The sequence below is a fragment of the Neophocaena asiaeorientalis genome, unplaced genomic scaffold, assembly GCF_003031525.2.
Source record: "Neophocaena asiaeorientalis asiaeorientalis breed wild unplaced genomic scaffold, Neophocaena_asiaeorientalis_V1.1 scaffold329, whole genome shotgun sequence".
Taxonomy (NCBI): Eukaryota; Metazoa; Chordata; class Mammalia; order Artiodactyla; family Phocoenidae; genus Neophocaena; species Neophocaena asiaeorientalis.
The window spans coordinates 207,934-231,983 of NW_020175082.1; the positions used below are offsets into that span (position 1 = coordinate 207,934).

Genomic DNA, 24,050 nt, shown 5'->3' on the forward strand with positions numbered 1-24,050 from the left:
TTTTTTGTTCTAGTTCTGTGAAAAATGCCAGTGGTAGTTTCATAGGGATTGCATTGAATCTGTAGATTGCTTTGGGTAGTAGAGTCATTTTCACAGTGTTGATTCTTCCAATCCAAGTACATGGTATATCTCTCCATCTATTTGAATCATCCTTAATTTCTTTCATCAATGTCTTATAATTTTCTGCATACAGGTCATTTGTCTCCTTAGGTAGGTTTATTCCTAGATATTTTATTGGTTTTGTTGCAGTGGTAAATGGGAGTGTTGTCTTAATTTCACTTTCAGATTTTTCATCATTAGTATATAGGAATGCCAGAGATTTCTGTGCATTAATTTTGTATCCTGCTACTTTACCAAATTCATTGATTAGCTCTAGTAGTTTTCTGGTAGCATCTTTAGGATTCTCTATGTATAGTATCATGTCATCTGTAAGCAGTGACAGCTTTACTTCTTCTTTTCCGATTTGGATCCCTTTTATTTATTTTTCTTCTCTGATTGCTGTGGCTAGATCTTCCAAAACTATGTTGAATAAGAGTGGTGAGAGTGGGCAACCTTGTCTTGTTCCTGATCTTAGTGGAAATGCTTTCAGTTTTTCACCATTGAGGATGATGTTGGCTGTGGGTTTGTCATATATGGCCTTTATTATGTTGAGGAAAGTTCCCTCTATGCCTATTTTCTGCAGGGTTTTTATCATAAATCGGTGTTGAATTTTGTCGAAAGCTTTCTCTGCATCTATTGAAATGATCATATGGTTTTTCTCCTTCAATTTGTTAATATGGTATGGGTTTTTATCATAAATCGGTGTTGAATTTTGTCGAAAGCTTTCTCTGCATCTATTGAAATGATCATATGGTTTTTCTCCTTCAATTTGTTAATATGGTATATCACATTGATTGATTTCTGTATATAGAAGAATCCTTGCATTCCTGTAATAAACCCAACTTGATCATGGTGTATGATCCTTTTAATGTGCTGTTGGATTCTGTTCGCTAGTATTTTGTTGAGGATTTTTGCATCTATATTCATCAGTTATATTTGCCTGTAGTTTTCTTTCTTTGTGACATCTTTGTCTGGTTTTGTTCTTAGGGTGATGGTGTCCTCATAGAATGAGTTTGGGAGTGTTCCTCCCTTTGCTATATTTTAGAAGAGTATGAGAAGCATAGGTGTTAGCTCCTCACTAAATGTTTGATAGAATTTGTCTGTGAAGCCATCTGGTCGTGGGCTTTTGTTTGTTGGAAGATTTTTAATCACAGTTTCAATTTCAGTGCTTGTGAATGGTCTGTTCATATTTTCTATTTCTTCCTGGTTCAATCTCAGCAAGTTGTGCATTTCTAAGAATTTGTCCATTTCTTCCAGGTTGTCCATTTTATTGGCATAGAGTTGCTTGTAGTAATCCCTCATGATCTTTTGTATTTCTGCACTGTCAGTTGTTACGTCTCCTTTTTCATTTCTAATTCTATTGATTTCAGTCTTCTTCCTATTTTTCTTGATGAGTCTGGCTAACGGTTTATTAATTTTGTTTATCTTCTCGAAGAACCAGCTTTTAGTTTTATTGATCTTTGCTATCATTTCCTTCATTTCTTTTTCATTTATATCCGATCTGCTCCTTATGGTTTCTTTTCTTCTGCTAAATTTGGTCTTGTTTTGTTCTTCTTTCTCTAATTGCTTTAGGTGCAAGGTTAAGTTTTTTATTTGAGGTGTTTCCTGTTTCTTAAGGTAGGATTGTATTGCTATAATCTTCCCTCTTGTAACTGCTTTTGCTGCATCACATAGGATTTGGGTCGTCGTGTCTCTGTTGTCATTTGCTTCTATGTATTTTTTGATTTCCTCTTTGATTTCTTCAGTGATCAATTCGTTATTAAGTAGTGTATTGTTTAGCCTCCATGTGTTTGTATTTTTTACACATCATTCCTGTAATTGATATCTAGTCTCATAGCATTGTGGTCGGAAAAGATACTTGATATTATTTCAATTTTCTTAAATTTGCCAAGGCTAGATTGTGACCGAAGGTATGATCTACCTGGAGAGTGTTCCATGAGCACTTGAGAAAAATGTGTATTCTGTTGTTTTTGTATGGCATGTCCTATAAATATCAATTAAGTCCATCTTGTTTAAGGTATCATTTAAAGCTTGTGTTTCCTTATTTATTTTCATTTTGGATGATCTGTCCATTGGTGAAAGTGGGGTGTTAAAGTCCCTTACTATGAATGTGTTACTGTTGATTTCCCCTTTTATGGCTGTTAGTATTTGCCTTATGTATTGAGGTGCTCCTATGTTGGGTGCATAAATATTTACAACTGTTATATCTTCTTCTTGGATTGATCCCTTGATCATTATGTGGTGTCCTTCTTTGTCTCTTGTAATAATCTTTATTTTAAAGTCTATTTTTTCTGATATGAGAGTTGCTACTCCAGCTTTCTTTTGATTTCCATTTGCATGGAATATCTTTTTCCATCCCCTTACTTTCAGTCTGTATGTGTCCCTAGGTCTGAATGGGTCTCTTGTAGACAGTATCTATACGGGTATTGTTTTAGTATCCATTCAGCCAGTCAGTGTCTTTCGGTGGGAGCATTTAATCCATTTACATTTAAGGTAATTATTGATATGTATGTTCCTATTCCCATTTACTTAATTGTTTTTGTTTGTTATTGTAGGTCTTTTCCTTCTCTTGTGTTTCTTGCCTAGAGAAGTTCCTTTAGCATTTGTTGTAAAGCTGGTTTGGTGGTGCTGAACTCTTTCAGCTTTTGCTTGTCTGTAAAGATTTTAATTTCTCCATCAATCTGAATGAGATCCTTTCTGGTTAGAGTAATCGTGGTTGTAGGTTTTTCTCCTTCATCACTTTAAATATATCCTGCCATTCCCTTCTGGCTTGCAGAGATTCTGCTGAAAGATCAGCTGTTAACCGTATGGGGATTCCCTTCTGTGTTATTTGTTGTTTTTCCCTTGCTGCTTTTAATATGTTTTCTTTGTATTTAACTTTTTATAGTTTGATTAATATGTGTCTCGGTGTGTTTCTCCTTGGATTTATCCTGTTTGGGATTCTGTGTGCTTCCTGGACTTGATTAACTCTTTCCTTTCCCATATTAGGGAAGTTTTCAACTATTATCTCTTTAAATATTTTCTTGGTCCCTTTCTTTTTCTCTTCTTCTGGGACCCCTATAATTCGAGTGTTGGTGTGTTTATTGTTCTCCCAGAGGTCTCTGAGACTGTCCTCAATTCTTTTCATTCTTTTCTCTTTATTATGCTCTGTAGTAGTTATTTACACTATATTATCTTCCAGGTCACTTATGCGTTCTTCTGCTTCAGTTATTCTATTGATTCCTTCTAGAGTATTTTTAATTTCATTTATTGTGTTGTTCATCATTGCTTGTTTGATCTTTAGTTCTTCTAGGTCCTTGTTAAATGTTTTTGCATTTTCTCTATTCTATTTCCAAGATTTTGGATCATCTTTGCTATCATTATTGTGAACTCATTTTTAGGTAGACTGCCTATTTCCTCTTTATTTTTTAGGTCTGGTGGGTTTTTACCTTGCTCCTTCATCTGCTGTGTGTTTTTCTGTCTTTTCATTTTGCTTATCTTACTGTTTTGGGGTCTCCTTTTTGCAGACTGCAGGTTTGTAGTTCCTGTTGTTTTTCATGTCTGTCCCCAGTGGCTAAGGTTGCTTCAGTGGGTTGTGTAGGTTTCCTGGTGGAGGGGAGTAGTGCCTGTGTTCTGGTGAATGAGGCTGGATCTTGTCTTTTTGGTGGGCAGGTCCATGTCTGGTGGTGTGCTTTGGGGTGTCTGTGGCCTTATTATGATTTTAGGCAGCCTCTCTGCTAATGTATGGGACTGTGTTCCTGTCTTGCTCGTTGTTTCGCATAGGGTGTCCAGCAGTGTAGCTTGCTGGTTGTTGAGTGAAGCTGGGTGTTGGTGTTGAGATGGAGATCTCTGGGAGATTTTCACCGTTTGATATACGTGGAGCTGGGAGGCCTTTCGTGGACCAGTGTCCTGAAGTTGGTTCTCCCACTTCTGTGGCACAGCCCTGATGCCTGGCTGGAACACCAGGAGCCTGTTTCCACATGGCTCAGAATAAATGGGAGAAAAAAATTAAAAGAAAGAAAGAGGATAAAATAAAATAAAGTAAGATAAAATAATTAAAATAAAAAATAATTATTAAGAAAAAAATTTTTAAAGTAAAAAAAAAGAAGAAAACTGGACGGTCAGAATCCTAGGACAAATGGTGAAAGCAAAGCTATACAGACAAAATCTCACACAGAAGCATATACATACACACTCACAAAAAGAGGACAAGGGGAAAAAATAATATATCTTGCTCCCAAAGTCCACCTCCTCAATTTGGGATGATTTGTCATCTATTCAGCTGTTCCACAGATGCAGGGTACACCAAGTTGATTGTGGAGCTTTAATCCGCTGCTTCTGAGGCTGCTGGGAGAATTTCCCTTTCTCTTCTTTGTTTGCACAACTCCTGGGGTTCAGCTTTGGATTTGGCCCCGCCTCTGCGTGTAGGTCACCTGAGGGCATCTCTTCTTTGCTCAGACAGGATGGTGTTAAAGGAGCAGCTGATTTGGGTCCTCTGGCTTACTGAGGCTGGGGGGATGGAGGGGGATGGATGCAGGCGAGCCTGAGGCAGCACAGGCCGGCATGACTTTGCATCAGCCTGAGGTGCACTGTGCGTTCTCCCGGGGAAGTTGTCCCTAGGTCACGGGACTCTGGCAGTGGCGGGCTGCACAGGCTCCCGGGAGGGGCGGCATGGATAGTGACCTGTTCTGGCACACAGGCTTCTTGGTGGTGGCAGCAGCAGCTTTAGCGCCTCATGCCAGTCTCTGGGGTCTGCTCTGATAGCCGTGACTCACGCCCGTCTCTGGAGCTCCTTTAAGCACCACTCTTAATCCCCTCTCCTCATGCAGCACAAAACAAAGAGGCAAGAGAAAGTCTCTTGTCTCTTCGGCCACTCCAGACTTCTCCCGGACTCCCTCCCAGCTAGCTGTGGTGCACTAACCCCTTTAGGCTGTGTTCGCGCTGCCAACCCCAGTCCTCTCCAGGAATCCGACCGAAGTCCGAGCCTCAGCTCCCAGCCCCCGCCTGTCCCGGCGTGTGAGCAGACAAGCCTCTTGGGCTGGTGAGTGCTGGTTGGCACTGATCCTCTGTGCGGGAATTTCTCCGCTTTGCCCACCGCCCCTGTTGCTGTGCTTTCCTCTGTGGCTCTGAAGCTTCCCCCCTCCACCACCGGAGTCTCTGCCCGTGAAGGGGCTTCTGGTGTGTGGAAACCTTTCCTCCTTCACAGCTCCCTCTCACTGGTGCAGGTCCCATCCCTATCCTTTTGTCTCTGTTTATTCTTTTGCCTTACCCAGGTACGTGGGGACTTTCTTGCCTTTTGGGAGGTCTGAGGTCTTCTGCCAGCAATCAGTGGGTGTTCTATAGGAGCAGTTCTACGTGTAGATGTATTTCTGATATATCTGTGGAGAGGAAGGTGATCTCTGCGTCTTACTCTTCTGCCATCTTCTCCCTGGAATAAAGCTAGAATTTTTTATATTCTTTTTATTTTGATGCTGAATCAGACATATTAAAATATTATCTTTAAGTTCAACTCCCTATCCACAGAGAATCTGGAGTCAGTCTGTTTACAAGATATTATTAGTTACTGAGTTTTTGTTCCACAGAGGTGAACTGTGGTACTCACCCACTTTCCCACACTGTTGTCTAATTTTAGCCCTCCTGGTATTGGTTTCTTAAGTCCACGTCATTTCACATTCATAATTGTGGCTATTATAGAATTGCCTTAGTAGAAGGAAAGGAAGGAAAATGGTGCTCTAAAAAGTATGATAGCAATCACGTGTTAGTCAGTAGACCAGAGAGCAAAAATTAAGAGCTGGTCAGGTCATTCTGGAGAGAAGTAGGTAAAGAATGATTTACCTGTACACAGAGTGGTGGTCACGTGCTCATCTCTACTGAACATGAGACTAAGGAAGCTAATGGATTTTAAGGAGTGTCCAGGTAAGAAAATATAATTCCACTGAACTTGGTGTTGGTTAGTCATTTAAATATTATGTCTATTTTACCAAATGCCATTTCAAGAGTTACTTTGACAAACTAATGACTCAAATGAGAATATATTAGGTTCGTGAAGCACCTGATACTTATACCATGTTTGTCAAGCTCACCAGGTATGCTTGGCATGGACAAGGAAGACTTAAAGGTAGGAAGGAAGTTAGGCCATTGATAGAACAACGTATTTCTCTAATATTTTGTGATAAATCAGTAATATTGTACTGTATGTGATTCATGGAATTAAAAAAAAAAACAAAACTTCAGCACGCTTACTGGTGGAAATATGGAAGAAAAGAATGATTAGATGGTTTAATATGTTTGTTACTAATACCTTCCAGTTTTTTATAAACTAAGTAAAATAACTATGGAAGCTCATACTGTTTGAGAGTAAGTTTTGTAAGTACAGACAAAAAGATGTGGTTCATGATAGTAATACTACTGCTGTTATTCACAGTTTGTAATAGAATCATTGCTATATGTAAACAGATTTAACCAATACAATAAATTTCTGAGGCAGAGTTATCTCATATATATATATATTTTAGTTTTTCGGTATGCAAGCCTCTCACGGCTGTGGCCTCTCCCGTTGCGGAGCACAGGCTCCAGACGTGCAGGCCCAGCAGCCATGGCTCACGGGCCAAGCCGCTCCGTGGCATGTGGGATCCTCCCGGATCGGGGCACAAATCCATGTCCTGCATCGGCAGGCAGACTCTCAACCACTGCGCCACCAGGGAAGCCCCAATCTCATTTTTATAAATGAGAAAACTGAGGCCTGGATAGTTTAATTAACATGTTCATTGGATCTGTGCTTTCCAATACAGAATTAAATTTTGCATAAAATAGTTTATAATTTAATTGTACAAAGCCCGAATGTCTAAAATTTTATGAAGAGAATAAATAATGCCTGGACTGAGGAATTTTTATTTTTGTCTTGGTTATCTAATACTGATGAAAGTAAATGTTTGAAGTGTTCTACTGCACAGTGAATGTAGTAATGGAATATATTTAATATAAGTAAGCAAAAGTAAGAATATATAGGAAATTAGTATGTTTGATTAGAATGGGAACATGTTGTATTATTTTATCATAGTGTAACAAGAAGAAATAAAGTACCAAATTAATGTAGGTAAATGATATATTTTAACTTCTTCAGCTTTTTCCTTTTTTCTAAAATTTACAGGATTTCTCATAGAAATTGTGTCATATTTGAAATGTGAAAGCATATTGCAAACTTGAGTTAAATAAGTTATCATTTAAACTTTTGAATGTATTTGGTTAATTTCAGAAATTTGAGTCAAATAATATTATTTCAATTTTATATGATCTCTAAAAAATTCAGACAGTTAGGACCACAGAAGGGGATACCTGGAGAAGATTGTCAAGAAAAGTAACAAGTATATTCTCTTAGTTTATGTACTATTTTTGATATCACTTTAAATAATTTCTTCTGATTTCGCACTTTTGTAAGTATCTCATATAACCTGGGAGAGCAGGCTTTCTTTCTTTTTTTTAAACGTTGTGATTTTTCCACCATATCTATCTAAATAAATGTGAAGAACAGTGTAATTGTTCTCTAGTTATGAGTACCTATTTATCCATTGTACCTAACTATGATTAGTTTTTTAATTTTGTCTTAGCAATGTATTAGTCCTAGGAGAAAATGTTCATTGTAGAAAATTTAGGAAATGAGAAAAGGATAAAGTAGTCAGTAAAATCACCTGTAATCCCAATGTGCATCACTCAGAGCACTACCACAAATACTCCAACATGTTTACAGTAACATGTCCCTTTGAAGGAACAGCAGTGCTGAATAGTGCAGTAGTCTACATTGGCCAACAGATAGGTGTAAATGGTTTTCAGAATTGTGTTTTATTTAGTTAACCTGTGTATTGATTTTACAAAATTCTAGAAAACAATAAAAAAGAAGCTTTGGAAGTACAACATCTAAACAATTGCATATTATGGAAGGTTTGAGAAATGGCTTTGGGGAGGTATTTTTAGTTAACTTTCAATGCTGATAGAAAATTGTAGTCAGAGAGAGAGAGAAAGAAAATGAATGAATATGTATTCCTGATTCCTGGCAGCAGTGGCCCAAATTCCTGTAAGTTCTTATTAATCCACAATTATTGTTATGGTGATTTGCCTGAGATATTTTTAAGATTAGTTTATCAGCTATGAGTTGTAAAATTCTCCTGCCTTTTTGATTTGATGTGTACTTACTCATTAAAGAGACATGGTTTCTGTCATCATGCTATGTATATATCACAGATAAAGTCATAAACTTTTATTTATTTTGTTATATAACTGTTACACCTATAATAGTATAGGTACTTTATAAATTACTTTGTTGTCATAGTTGAAAATTTTATTATTGGCAGAACAGCTGTACAGAAATGTCTTTGAGCAAGAAGTGTGGGTAGCTGTATCACTATGTAGTATGTGAGGAGAATGTAAGAAATCAGATATAATTCTTTTTGCTCTTGTTTTTCCATTTAGCCTAGAACAACAAGGGAGTTATAAGTGTAGGTTTGACTTACCTAGTAGATGATTTTCCTCCTTGATAAATCAGGTGGTGATAATTATGGAGTGTATTATGTTATTATAATCTAGTTTTGAAGATTCTCAACACTTTGGGGGAAAATATGTTGCTTTATTTTTTCCAATAATTGTCCCAACACTGCCAATTCCAGTTTTTCCCATTGGTTAAGGGCTACCTTAACAATGCCAAGGTCTAATTGCATGACTTTTCAATCACTTTTGTTTATCAGAACCATCTCATTTTGTTAATAGTTATGTACTATTCATTTTAAAACTTTAATCTCAAACTTAATCCAAAACTCTTCACTTTCTCTCCCCTCATTTGGAGCTTCTATCATAACTACTTGCAGGAGAGAAGGGGAGTGGAAGAGCAGAAAGCTAGGGGAGTTGGGAGGCAGATATGTGGGTTCTACAAAGCCTAGACCTTAGAGGATACTGGCCACAGGGGTCACATATCAAGGGGACTAAAAAGCTGTGCAGTGGTGCTGAATCAAATCTCAGAGACAGAGTTTTGGGTGAAGTAGAAAAGAATAGCTTTATTGCTTTGCCAGGCAAAGGGAGACACAGAATGCTGCTGCTCTTGAAAGGTTGTGTCCCAACCTGGGAAGATTTGTTGATGAGTTTTATAGCAAGGATTCAAGGGTGGGGTTCCTGATAAGATTAGTGTGTGTTCAAGGCCTTCATTCCTCTAATCTGGTCTCAGGTAATCTATTGATGTGCTTCTCTGATTCCTTTAATCTGGCCTCAGGTGGTCTTCTCCGGAATGAATAATTCCAACATCTTCCATTTCTTGGAAGTTTTAATCCTATAAAGAGCTTAAAGATATTGTTATGTGTACTCCTTTAGGGTGAACCAGGGCCCTGCCCCAAGGCTGCACTATTGTTTCTCTGCTGCTCCTCCCTTGTCTCTGCATCCCCTCCCTTCCTTGATTAACAACTGTTGTAATCTGCCCTTTGGAACTCAGGGAAGCTTATGGAGGCTGGAGTCTGTTCCCTACAAATGAGAACCGGGGGAAATGGAAAGGCTTCCATACCCAGGAGCCCCAGAGGGTCCTTCTTGCTTTCAAAAGGACATTGTTGCTTGTTCTTCAGCTCTTAGAAGGCACTTCCTAACACTGTCAGCTAACATTCTCTTCCATTGGCATCCTAGGATGGACCTATAGGCAGGTTCTTTAAGTGGCAGGGAAACCAGATGCTGTTCTCCTCTTCATACAATCACCCTAGGTTTTGGAGCTCCCCTTCACCTTGCTTTAGGGATTGGAAAGAACCTCCTGATGTCCCCTCAGAAGTAAGGAATAGCCTGTCACTTCATGAGTAAGCTTTGTGGAGAAGGGTCTGACCCTAATGAGAGTGACTCAATGGGATCTGTGAGCTAAGCGTGAAGAGAAACTTAGTATCTTTTGTTTACAGCTTTGACCTTAGTTGGAATTTCAGAAATACAGGAAAAATTCCAGTCAACATCTGTTACCCTCCACTAGAAAACATAATCCTTAGGAGCCATTCAAATCAGTTACTGCCAATTCAGTAGTCTACTAATAAGATTTCAACAACAGGATGAAATGGTTTACAAAATTGCTGTTAGTACATTTAGGCACAAGTGTACCATCCTGGGGGTAAACTACTGAACTTCTGCTTTGCAGTGTATTCTCTTTTACTTAAGGAGATTATGGCATTTATAAGCATAGACAGACACCCACATTCACACAGCCCCACCCCCATGCACACAGATATATTTTTAACTATTTAGAATGTTGTGTTTATGTTCTGACTTGTGAGGATTAAAACCAGTGATACTTTTAGAAAAGTTAGAAGGAAAATTCTCTTAGAAGAAAAATCATGGTAATTTCAAGTGCATTGTAATCCAGCATATTATTTAAAGCCTTCAGAGGTATGCTGTAAATTACCTATTTTTGAGGTAATAGCATTAAAAGCTTTGTTAAAGACAATGAAGGAGGATTGTATGTGAGGATACTTAAACTCTTTGTGATGAAAACATAAATACGTTTCTTTTTGCTTTTTTAACTGAGCTGAATATACCATGTTATTTCTCCCTAGTCTACACTAAACCCTTTATAGAAAATGGTTTCCAGGGATGATACTTGAGAAGGAGCCAGCAGAGCAGAGTTTTACCTTTGATATTGCTACAGTTGCTAATTTTACACTTAGAAATTGTTTTGAACAAGAAAAATTTCTTGAATAAGAAAAATATTTTTTAACTAATATTTGTAGGTCTTCAGTAGATGTTGGCAATTTGTTGCTTCAAAATTCTAGTTTACAGCTGTTGAGAGTGTCAAAATTCCCTGACGTGAAGAAGAGTAATTTGTAATTCTTCTGAAGCAGGTATTTGCATCACACAATTTTAAAGCCAGTTTGTGGTAAACATTCTTTGCTATGGAGTAAGTGCACCTCTGCCCAGAATCAGTACACTCAGTGAACTCTTTTTCTTTGCCTTTTTTTGACTAGATGCTTCATTTCTCTGTGAAACATTTTTGTTATGTGAGAGGGAAGACTTAAACCTTTAAAAAAAGGCAGTTAATTTTTGGTAGGAAGCTATGCACAAAGAATGTGAAAGGAATATGATTTGGGAGAAAGACTGGAACCAGTACAAATATTTTCCTATTTAAGAATTCAGTAAATTGAGATTGTTTTGGTTATTAACAGCCTTTCTGTTTCTAAAAATTTTTTTAAAACAAGGGGCTAAAGTGACAGTAGGTGATGTTTTTCCAGGATCTCCTTAAGAAATCATTTATTTCCAGTACTAAGTGATCAAAAACAGAACATATAATAATCCTATATAAATACATTTCTTTTTCCATAAAATACGTGGTTTCCCCAAGTTCTGTGATTGGGGAAATATAATATGTCATTACTTTGGCCAAATTTCAAAATTAATGAGAACATTTATGATATTAAATAAGAATTATGATATAATATAATATAATATATTTATATATAATGTAATTATAACAAATGATAGCCTGTTATCCGCACTTGTTTTAAAAGGGAAATTTCAGTTTTTACGGCTATTAGGAATCTATTGATTCACAGAAAAGGGAAATTTTAAACTTGTCTTATCGAGCAGAAGAATTCATGACTGTGAAAATATTAGGACTTCTACTTAAGTTGTAGAAATAAAAGCACCCAGGGATTGTGAATTCTACCTTTGGTATGCAGGCCACATATTATGAGAAATTTCTAAATTTGCTAAGTTTTTCTCCCTATTCATATAATTTTGATTCATTTTTTATTTATGTTTTGGGGGATATACTGACATTTTTCTCTAACTTTATTTTGTGGAAATAATTTAAATTTTATATTTAATCTTTTAGGTATGATGTTGATTCGAAGAGTCCCAACTTGTCAAAACATGTAAGTTCATATTTTTATGTTCTTTATGATGGTTGCAAATATAAATTATAATATCATGATTTGATTGATATTTATGTTGATTGATTAATATTGATTGATTAATATTAAGGTTATATGTCCACAACTTATGTAATAAATGCATTGAAAATAAATAACATTTTTAAAGAACACTAGAATAACATTTGGAGAAGCTTATTGAAAGAAAGATATCTTCAGTATGTGAAATGGATTAATCTTACTTATTTGTTATATTTGGTTTTTTTTAAAGAAATGATCTCAGTTCCCTATAATGTTCAAAGTTGGATCAGGTTAAGAAGATGAAATAGTAAGATTATGTCTTTTTGGGAGTCTTCACTTTTGAGAGAATGGAAAGTACTAGGGTGTAGGCAGAGTGATTTGCTATTCTGCTGTCCCTGTAGTTCATTTGTTCAACAGTATTTTCTAAGTACCTCCTCATGCCAGGTACCATGGCAGTTTCTGAGCGTACAAGATGAGTAACACAGACATGGAGTCCATCCACCAGTCACGTACTATCTTTTTTTCCTTTCTGGGCTCTGATCTTCCCATTCCGTTTCCTTAAGAGATTTACTCACCAGGCAACAACTGTTATCTGGGGAGTTTCCAGGTTCAGGAGCAGCAACAGTGTCAGAGTTAGGCAGAAAAAGAGGAGGTGGTGGGAAGTGAGGGATGAGAGTGATATTCTTTGGCTAAGCACTGGTGGTTTTATCAACGGAATATTGGCCAGTTTGGAATTAGGCCATATCTAATAGGAAGGGCTGGATGGGGGTGAAAAGAGTATTCTGAAAGGGGTTTAACTAGGTTTTAAGTGAAATCTGAGTATACAAATGTAAAATTGGTAGCTGTGCCAGTGTTGCGAGGTCAGCCAGACTAATGTTCATGCCCAGAGGCTCAGAAGGTGAGATTTTTCTCTTTTTGTAGGCTATTAGCTAGAATAGGTGGAGATCGATCGATCGATCTATCTATCTATCTATCTAGATACGTATAATTTCCTGTGTAGTTTACAGACAGGGAATGTCATAGTTCAGAGAAGAGAGAGGGGATGTAGGGGGTGATCCCAAGGTGATTTGGGAAAACTGGAAGCCTGGTCATGGTGGTAAAAAAATCACAATTTACTGATCTTTTCCTTCATTAAAGGAGGTATGATATTTATTTCTGTTATGGAGCATAGAGCAGAATCATTTGAAGAAAGATTCAAAGGTTAGTCTTTGTACAATTTGAAAAGAATGCTGTAACAAGCTCATTACTTCCCATAAGTAAAGTTCATTGCAGTTGCCATGATACCCTTCTACTCCTTAAGATAAGACTTATAGCATGTAGTTAGACATTTAAAACTTATTTGCATAGCTTTGTATTGGAAGTTTTCGAAACTTCATTGGAAGAATCAGAAAAAGAACCACATTTTCTAGTCAAAATTATCTAGTTGCAAGGAACAAAAATGCATTAACTTATCTCACATGGAGGGGGTTTATTGAAGGGATTTAGGAGCATCTCATAAATGTGACATGTAACTTGCTGTATGGGAATTGCAGCTAGAAACAGGCATGGTGGGTTGGACTGAGACAGCTATTTTCTCTGTTTCTCTCTCTCAGTCAATAAAGCCACATATTCTTTTCACTATGGCTTTTCTCTGAGATTCTGTTTCTCTCTGAAGACCAAGTTTCTCTGTTTATTCATCCTGTGTACATAGGGAAAATGACCTCCCTAACACTGACTGGGCATAGACTTTCAAGTGCCCACTCTCTCTGAATATAATTTCTCAGTGTTTCTCAGTTTAGACTAGTCTTCAGAGGGCATAATAACTGAGAAGTTAAGGACATTTTCATGGGGTTGTATATATTGAGGGTGAGTGTGAGGACTACTACTACTAACATGTAGTCCTTACCATTGATGTTCAGGACATAGTATATGGAATATGGGATAGGAAGGTACCTCAAACATGATTAACTATGTCTTCCTTTAATAATCAGTAATGACTAAATATTTTTATGTAAGAGATATGTCTTATAGAAGCCATCAATGTACATATCTTTTCAAATATTTTTCTTTTGTAGAATAGCTTTTTTTTCATAAGTAAATATCCTGACTCTGTTTTACTGTCATGATATCTCTTTTACTATCTTCTCATCACCATACTTCTTTACCAAACAGCCTGGGTTTCTATCATAACTTCCTTTTCATTCTCCCTTCAATTTCTTTACTGTATTCTCATGTTCATTTCTGCTTAAACTATTCTGACATAGGTTAGATCAAAATGTAGTGGCCTCCCTTCATTCTTTACTTTACTTGATCTCCCCATTATTTTGGACACGATTGACTACTGTATTCTTGAAATACCTACCTCCCTTGACTTCCATGGAAATTTTTCCCTTGCTTCTTTTCCTACCTCTCTGTTTATTCAGTACCTATTATTTTTTAGTTTCTCTTTCTCCTCCTATTCCTTAATATTAGTGCTTCTTATGGCTTTATTTTCAATTTTCATCTCATCTCATTGTATAAACTCTCTTTGGGAGAGTTCAGTCATTTACCTGTCTTATCTTGATGATTCATGTACCCTCTGTACACCCCAGAAAATCTAAGTTTCCAACTGCTTGTCAGATAGTCCTTGGTAGATGTTCTGCAGAAGCCTAAAATTCAAATATATCAAAAATGTATTTTTGATGACCTTTTCCATCCCAATTTTGCTCCTCTGCCTGTATTATCTTCATGAGAATAATCATCAACACAGTGTACTTATTTAGAAAACTTTCATATAATTTTCCCGATCCTTGTTATGACAAAAACATTTCAAGTTTCTGAAATGATTCTCTCTCTCTTTTTTTTTTTTTTTTTTTTTTTTTGCGGTACATGGGCCTGTCACTGTTGTGGCCTCTCCCATTGCAGAGCACAGGCTCCGGACGCTCAGGCCCGGCGGCCATGGCTCACGGGCCCAGCCGCTCTGTGGCGTGTGGGATCTTCCCGGACCAGGGCACGAACCCGTGTCCCCTGCATCGGCAGGCGGACTCTGAACCACTGCGCCACCAGGGAAGCCCTGAAATGATTCTTTAAAAGAAGACACACTTAGCTCTTGAATGACTGAGAATAAAGATAAATAATTAACAGCACACATAATATTGGCTTGTTTAATACCATAACACAGTGCTTTAGAGACCCTTTAAAAAGGAACCGAGAAACAAATTGTGTTTAACTTTAAACACATTAAATCTACTTCCATCAAATACAGGAGCTCTGAGATATTCCACCTGGCCTATTGCACTCAAAGCTGTAGTTATACCTTTAGAGAGCAGTGATAACCCCTACCCAGAGGAGGTCTTGGAAAGCTCTGACAGCCCTGAGTCAATCACAGAAAGTCACCCCTTTAGAACTGATGTTTCTTGTTCAGTTTTCACTTCTTTATGAATCTTACCCCATTTCCTTTCCTGAATGGAAACTGAGCACTAACTCTCCCAAGTAGAATTGCTTAACATCTCCTTCCCCTTATATTTCAGGGTCAGTCTTCCTTAACCTCTTCCTGTCTCATATCTAGTGAGCCACCAAATCCTGCTCATTCTAACAAAGAATTGCTTCTCTTCTGTCTTATTTCCTTACCGTTACTGCCTTAGTTCACATTTTCATCACTTTTCTGCTGGAGTATTGCATAGCTTTTTATAGTTCCTGTAGTTTATATTATCTCACATTTTAATGTATTCTCACATTATTCTCTGTTATATTTCTCAAATATATATAGTAAGCAACACAAATTACTTAATAGTGCCTGAGCTAAGAGTGGATGAAGCGTGTCAAAAGAAGGAGGAAATGTGTTTTTGAATTGTTACAGGAATTGTTAGAGATAACTGCTTTGAATTTCTGCTAGATATTAGCAACAACAAAAACCCATCTTTATTTGAAAGCAAACAAGTACAGATTTTAGGTAAAAGAGCATATAACTCATTCAACCCAAAAGGAATTCAGGAGGCATTTGAAAGACCAGAGAAACCAATAAATAAACTAGGTTTATTCCCTGAAGATGCAGTTCTTTAAAAGTGTGGTTGTCTACACCTTCCAATTTTGCAAAGGGAAAGAAAAACTAAAACCTTTTAGGAAATACTGCTAAGTGCCTGCGCTTGCATGTGGAGTACAGGCACCTATCTTTTACAAAAGGGATTTGGTAGCAAGAGAGACTCCTTGAGTTAACTATAATAAATTTTTTCTCTTTCTCATTTCTGATAATTTTGAAAGATCCCACCTTCAGGATGATTTTATTTGGTTTCTAGTACTTAGGGGTCTTAAGTACCAGTCTTAAATTTTTGGTACTAATAAGGAAAATGGAGATATAATATAGAACTGTACCTTAGATTTCTAACATTGCAAATGAATACAGGTGAATAGATGAAGAATCAGTATAACTTTAATTGATTTTATTGGTGGTGGACAAGTTTTTAGTGAAGAAACGTTATGTTCACAGCTGACTTATGGAATCCAGGGATGTATTCTTTTAGATGATTTATCCATTTCATGATTCTCTAAGGAAATTGCTTTACATATTTCCATTTGCATAATTTAATTGCATCATTAATGAAAAGATTATTAACAGGCCCATAATTGATGTATCTAGGCTTCTTTTTGGTGTTCTGGAGCAGATAACATCGAAACTGTACTTTGTGTACTAAGTTTTCATACCTACCAGGCAATCCAAAATGCATTTATCCATTTGGTTGGTCTTGGAAGGTACCCACTACAGTTTTTGTTTTAGATAGTTAATTGCTCACTGGATTATTTCAGCCACAAAATACCAACCTTCAGTGAAGATGTGCGTGTTCTTCAATATATTTTCTAAATATTATATATATAAACTTCCACATATAGGTCAGTTGTATTTGAAAATTTTATATGAAAGTTAATTAATTGTTCAGATCATGAAATGCATTTTTCATAGGAATAGATTTATAAGTGGGGAAAGTTTTTCATTAGAATATGTCAGTTTAACCCATATATAACTGAATTGAATTCTAATATATATTCACACAACCAGGTAAGCAATAAATATATTCCAGGCACTCTTGTAATGCTGAGAAATATAGCAATGAATAAGACAAACAAGATCCTTGTCCTAAAACAGCTTACAGTTTAGAGTTGGGGAAGTGGCGTATATAGATTTATTCAATAAAAACAAATGCAAATAAATGGCTAAGATAACTTACTTTTTTATAGCATTTATATTAATAAGATTTTGATACTGAGAGAGGGTGACTCATGAAGCTAGTTAGCTAGAAGCTTATATTTCCCTCAACCAGGCAGCATGATTCTGTACCAGTTCTTATCCTGGGTATACTTATTAAAGAGAAGGAGGGAACTATTGAAAATCTAGGGGAAGAGCATTTAAGGCAAAAGGAACAGTAGTGCAAAGACCTTGAGTCAGGAAGTAATTTAGTATGTTGGTGTGACTGAAAGATAGCTACCCTATATAGACTGAATGGTAAGGAAAGAAGAATGGAATAATTTGGAAAGGTAGATGAATTCAGATGGTGTGGAGATTTGTAGGCCAAAGTTTAAAGAATTTGGATTTTTTTTTTATGGATTTCACTGGAAGATGATGTGATCTGACTTATAGGTTTAAATAACAACTGGCAGCTGAAGTGGATAATGGGGTTGGGAAGCCCCAGTGTACAGGGGCCAGTTTCAGGTTTTACCCAGGGAACTCCTGCTCTTGTGAACCAACAGAGACTAGTTATAAAACTGCTGTTAATTTAGCTAGATAAACGATATTTGGTAAGTATATACCTTGAAGTGGTAAAAAGTGGCAGATTTGGAATATATTTTGGTGATATGGTTGATGATGATGTAGATATTAGGTCTGAAAATAAGAGATGAAAATAGAATGATTCCTAGGTTATTGGAAACTGGATAAATGAAGATACAGTTTATTTCCATGGGGTACATTGGGGAGGAAGAGACTGAGGTGGTGGGGATGAGAATAGAGAAATCAGTGGTCAGGGCAGGTTTATATTGTTTGAGACTCCAGTAAGCATCTAACTGGAGATATTGACTAGGCCATTTCTGGAGACTTGAGAACTGTCAGCCTATAGAGTTGGAACTCAATAAAATTATATAAAAAAGTATAAATGGAGAAGAGAATAGGATAGAACCTTGGGGGAACTTTAGCATTTACAAATTTGGTGGGAAATGATTAGCCAGAATTATCATTTAAAAAGGCTAGTCAGGACATATCACTTTCTAGTTCAAATTAATTTTCCAGTGGCTTCCCTCCACACTTGAGACAGAATTCACAGTCCATCATGGGCCCTTGGCTCCATCCTCTCCTTCCATTCTCTTCCTTGCTCATTCTACTCTAACCCCACTGACCCTCTTGCTTTTCCTTAAACACCCCAAGTATCTTCTTGTCTCAGGGACTTTGTTCTTGCTTCTTGTCCTACCTACCTATTGTCTCAAATGTTCACATGGTTCTTTCTGTTATATTATTGAAATTTCTACTTAGTTGTCATCTACTTAGAGGCTTGCCTGACTGCCCTGTGTAAAAGAGCTCTCCGTGCTATCCTCTGATGCCTTTTCAATAGTAACTTTCTTTTCTTTTTTATGTAGCAAGCTTTCTGGTCTTTATCAGCTAATGAGAGCTAGCCTTATAAGCATATTCAAATTAAAGAATTTAAGACTGATGCTCAATAAATGGATTATGTTTCTATTTGCATTTTCAACATAGTCTTGTAGCATCTTAGACTTTGAGACAGAATTAGGGACAGTGCTTGAGGTAGGTTTGATGACAGTGTCTTTGGCACTCATTATGTTATATTAAGTGAGATTGTTTGCATGTAAAACTGGCCCTTACTCAGGGCTTAGTATTTAATGACATTGTGTGATAGTATTATATTTATTATTTAATAATGCTATAATATATATCATATTATTTAATAGTACTATATAGTAAGTTTTCTAGTTATTTAGTCTGTTGACTGTATCATCATGTTTGACAGCAGTGAGAATATTTACTTAACATTTTTTGTTAGCATATTACATTTCTCACATCTTTACTGATGAGAACTAACATCTAGACAAAAAAATGATGTGCCTCTAGAAGGTAAATATTTTCCATAGATTTGTTATAGTATTTGTGAATAGAGTAGCTTTATTCTTAATCTATAAATAGTATGGTTCACAATTTAAATATGTATGTTGTTGATAATTTTAGAAAATTGGTTCATTTTGATCAATAACTACTCATGCATTGAAAGATTAATTTTCATTCAGTGTCTTATTTAACTGCCTTCATTTGGACTCTTATCAAGCAAGAATTATTTTGAAAATCAACAACTGTGCTGAGGGAAAATAAATTCAACTTTAGAGTATAATTTTGAAATTATATTTGCAATTTAGCTACTGATGTCTAAGTTTAGAACTATTAATAATAATGTGTGAGAAATTCTCTCATTTGTGGAAAGCATTATATGAAGAAACACACTGCACATGGACACACACACACACATATATATATGTATGCATATTCTTGAAAATTATAGGGAATATTTTATGATATTTTGATGATACTGGTAATACGTGTGTAGTAAGAATTAGTCCTGAAATAGGTGGAGGAATTATTTTTCTTTGTATATACTTTTTACTATTTATATTATCTCTGTGCATTTAAAAAATAAATTTCAAGAGTGGGTGGGGAAAAAAAGAAATTTGTGTTAATTTCTTGGAGGTAGGATTAGCATTTTTGCTTTGTAGATGGGTCCATTCATTAAAAAGACAAATTCTTGCTTTAAAAAATGGTGTATTATTATAATGTTAAAATGGGACAAATTATTTTTCTTAAAATATTAAATCGAATTGCTTCATGTTGAGTTTCCTTTATACCCCAAACAGCACAACCATTAAGAAAGCAGGGGCTTCCCTGGTGGTGCAGTGGTTGGAAATCTGCCTGCCAATGCAGGGTAAATGGGTTCGAGCCCTGGTCTGGGAAAATTCCACATGCCGCGGAGCAACTAAGCCCGTGTGGTATAACTACTGAGCCTGCGCTCTAGAGCCCGCAAACCACAACTACTGAGCCCAAGTGCCACAACTACAGGAACCCACGTGCCTAGAGCCCGTGCTCTGCAACAGGAGAGGCCACCGCAATGAGAGCCCTGCACCTAGCAATGAAGAGTGTCCCCCCCGCCACAACTAGAGAAAACCCACTTGCAGCAACGAAGACCCAACACAACCAAAAATAAAATAAATAAATTTATTTTTAAAAAAGGAAAGTAGGAAAGATTATTGAGCAAAGAAGCACCATTCTTGATTATTATAAATGATTGTCATATTAGTATATAGCACATAATATAACTGTGACTCCTCAATCTCTATAGTTGCTGTGATTACTATGAATTCATTAAATATAGAGGAATTCAGCAATATTAGCAGGGATTACCAACAGTAAAATATTAGTAAATAATGCCGACAATAAAATTTCACAAGTTATACAAACTTTCCTCACCAATTTTTTTCCACAATGGTTAAAATTTTATAAAAGTGAGAAATTTTGTATCATTTATTTTCTCTTGCTTTTACTGGCTTGGTATGCATGTGCTTAAAAATGCTAAATGATCACAAAATGGGTAAAAGCAATAAGTGGAGGCAAATCATGACTCTGTCTTATCAAGAATGAATGATTAGGGCTTCTGGGAAGATGGCAGAAGAGTAAGACGCGGAGATCACGTTCCTCCCCACAGATTCACCAGAAATACATCTACACGTGGAACAACTCCTACAGAACACCTACTGAATGCTGGCAGAAGACCTCAGACCTCCCAAAAGGCAAGAAACCCCCCACGTACCTGGGTAGGGCAAAAGAAAAAAGAATAAACAGAGACAAAAGGATAGGGACGGGACCTGCACCGGTAGGAGGGAGCTGTGAAGGAGGAAAGGTTTCCACACAATAGGAAGCCCCTTCGCGGGCAGAGATGGCGGGTGGCAGAGGGGTAACCTTCGGAGCTAAGGAGGAGAGCACAGCAACAGGGGTGCGGGGGACAAAGCAGAGAGATTCCCGCACAGAGGATCGGTGCCGACAGGCACTCACCAGCCCGAGAGGCTTGTCTGTTCCCCTGCTGGGGCGAGCGGTGCTGGGAGCTGAGGCTCGGGATTCGGTCAGAGCGCAGGGAGAGGACTGGGGTTGGTGGCGTGAACACAGATTGCAGGGGGTTAGTGTGCCATGGCTGGCCGGGAGGGAGTCCAGGGAAAAGTCTGGACCTGCCGAAGAGGCAAGAGAATTTTTCTTCCCTCTTTGTTTCCTGGTGCGCAAGGAGAGGGGATTAAGAACGCTGCTTAAAGCAGCTCCAGAGAAGGGTGCGAGCTGCCGCTAAAATCGCGGACCCCAGAGACAGGCACGAGATGCTAAGGCTGCTGCTGCCGCCACCAATAACCCTGTGTGCAACCACAAGTCACTATCCACACCTCCCTTCCAGGGAGCCTGTGCAGCCCGGCACTGCCAGGGTCCTGGGATCCAGGGACAACTCCCCCGGGAGAACACACGGTGCGCCTCAGGCTGCTGCAACGTCACACTGGCCTCTGCCGCAGCAGGCTCACCCCGCAATCCGTGCCCCTCCCTCCCCCCGGCCTGAGTGAGCTAGAGCCCCCGAAACAGTGGTTCCTTTAACCCCATCCTGTCTGAGCGAAGAACAGACGCCCTCCGGCGACCTACAAGCAGAGGCGGGGCCAAATCCAAAGCTGAGCCCCTGGGAGCTGTGAAAACAAAGAAGAGAAAGGGAAATCTCTCCCAGCAGCCTCAGAAGCAGTGGATTAAAGCTCCAAAATCAACTTGATGTACCCTGCATCGGTGGAATACATGAATAGACAACGAATCATCCCAAATTAAGGAGTCTAAGCCGTGTGGATGAAAGGCTCTTGGTGCTGCAGCCAAGGGTCAGTGCTGTGCCTCTGAGGTGGGATAGCCAACTTCAGGACACTGGTCCACAAGAGACCTCCCAGCTCCACATAATAGCAAATGGCGAAAATCTACCAGAGATCTCCATCTCAACACCAGCACCCAGCTTCATTCAACGACCAACAAGCTACAGTGCTGGACATCCTATGCCAAACAACTAGCAAGACAGGAAAACAACCCCACATACAGGATAAATCCAAGGAGAAATACGCCAAGACACATATTAACCAAACAGTCAAAAATTAAATACAAAGAAAACATATAAAAAGCAACAAAGGAAAAACAACAAATAACACACAAGGGAATCCTCATAATGTTAACAGCTGATCTTTCAGCAGAAACTCTGCAAGCCAGAAGGGACTGGCAGGACATATTTAAAGTGATGAAGGAGAAAAACCTGCAACCAAGATTACTCTACCCAGCAAGGATCTCATTCAGATTTGATGGAGAAATTAAAACCTTTACAGACAAGCAAAAGCTGAGAGAGTTCAGCACCACCAAACCAGCTTTACAACAAATGCTAAAGGAACTTTTCTAGACAAGAAACCCAAGAGAAGGAAAAGACCTACAATAATGAACCCAAAATAATTAAGAAAATGGGAACAGGAACATACTTATCAATAATTACCTTAAAAGTAAATGGACTAAATGCTCCCACCAAGAGACACAGATTGGCTGAATGGATAGAAAAACAAGACCCATATATTTGCTGTCTACAAGAGACCCACTTCAGACCTAGAGACACATACAGACTGAAAGTAAGGGGATGGAAAAAGATATTTCATGCAAATGGAAACCCAAGAAAGCTGGCGTAGCAATTCTCATATCAGAGAAAATAGACCTAAAAATAAAGACTATTAGAAGGGACAAAGAAGGACACTACATAATGATCAAGGGATCGATCCAAGAAGAAGATATAACAATTGTAAATATTTATGCACCCAACATAGGAGCACCTCAATACATAAGGCATATACTAACAGCCATAAAAGGGGAAATCGACAGTAACACATTCATAGTAGGGGACTTTAACACCCCACTTTCACCAATGGACAGATAATCCAAAATGAAAATAAATAAGGAAACACAAGCTTTAAATGACATATTAAACAAGATGGACTTAGTTTATATTTATAGGACATTCCATCCAAAAACAACAGAATACACATTTTTCTCAAGTGCTCATGGAACATTCTCCAGGATAGATCATATCTTGGGTCACAAATCAAGCCTTGGTAGATTTAAGAAAATTGAAATTGTATCAAGTGTCTTTACTAACCACAACGCTATGAGACTAGATATCAATTATAGGAAAAGATCTGTAAAAAATACAAACACATGGAGGCTAAACAATGCACTACTTAATAACGAAGTGATCACTGAAGAAATCAAAGAGGAAATCAAAAACTACGTAGAAACATATGACAATGGAGACACGAAGACCCAAAATCTATGGAATGCAGAAAAAGCATTTCTAAGAGGGAAGTTTATAGCAATAGAATCCTACCTTAAGAAACAGGAAACATCTCGAATAAACAACCATATGAGATTAGATCACTCCCTAACACCATACACAAAAATAAGCTCAAAATGGATTAAAAACCTAAATGTAAGGCCAGAAACTATCAAACTCTTATAGGAAAATATAGGCAGGGCACTCTATGACATTAATCACAGCAAGATCATTTTTGACTCACCTCCTAGAGAAATGGAAATAAAAACAAAAATAAACAAATGGGACCTAATGAAACTTCAAGGGTTTTGCACAGCAAAGGAAACCATAAACACGACCAAAAGATAAACCTCAGAATCGGAGAAAATATTTGCAAGTGAAGCAATTGACAAAGGATTATTCTCCAAAATTTATAAGCAGCTTATGCAGCTCAGTATTAAGAAAACAAACAACCCAATCCAAAAATGGGCAGAAGACCTAAATAGACATTTCTCCAAAGAAGATATACAGACTGCCAACAAACACATGAAAGAATGCTCAACATCACTAATCAATAGAGAAATGCAAATCAAAACTACAATGAGATATCATCTCACACCAGTGTGAATGGCCATCATCAAAAAATCTGGAAACAATTAATGCTGGAGAGGGTGTGGAGAAAAGGGAACCCTCTTGCACTGTTGGTGGGAATGTAAATTGATACAGCCAC

The 24,050-nt window shown here is 37.6% G+C and overlaps 1 protein-coding gene across 4 annotated transcripts in view; it reads left to right on the forward strand.

Moving 5' to 3' along the window:
• CPNE8 (copine 8) overlaps window positions 1-24,050 on the forward strand; it is a 303,498-nt gene that overhangs the window by 84,224 nt on the left and 195,224 nt on the right. For all 4 annotated transcript variants that reach the window (XM_024764161.1, XM_024764160.1, XM_024764162.1 and 1 more), the window contains one exon: window positions 11,915-11,954. In XM_024764161.1, coding sequence (XP_024619929.1) covers window positions 11,915-11,954 — 40 coding nt within the window. The remainder of the gene's footprint in view (window positions 1-11,914; window positions 11,955-24,050) is intronic.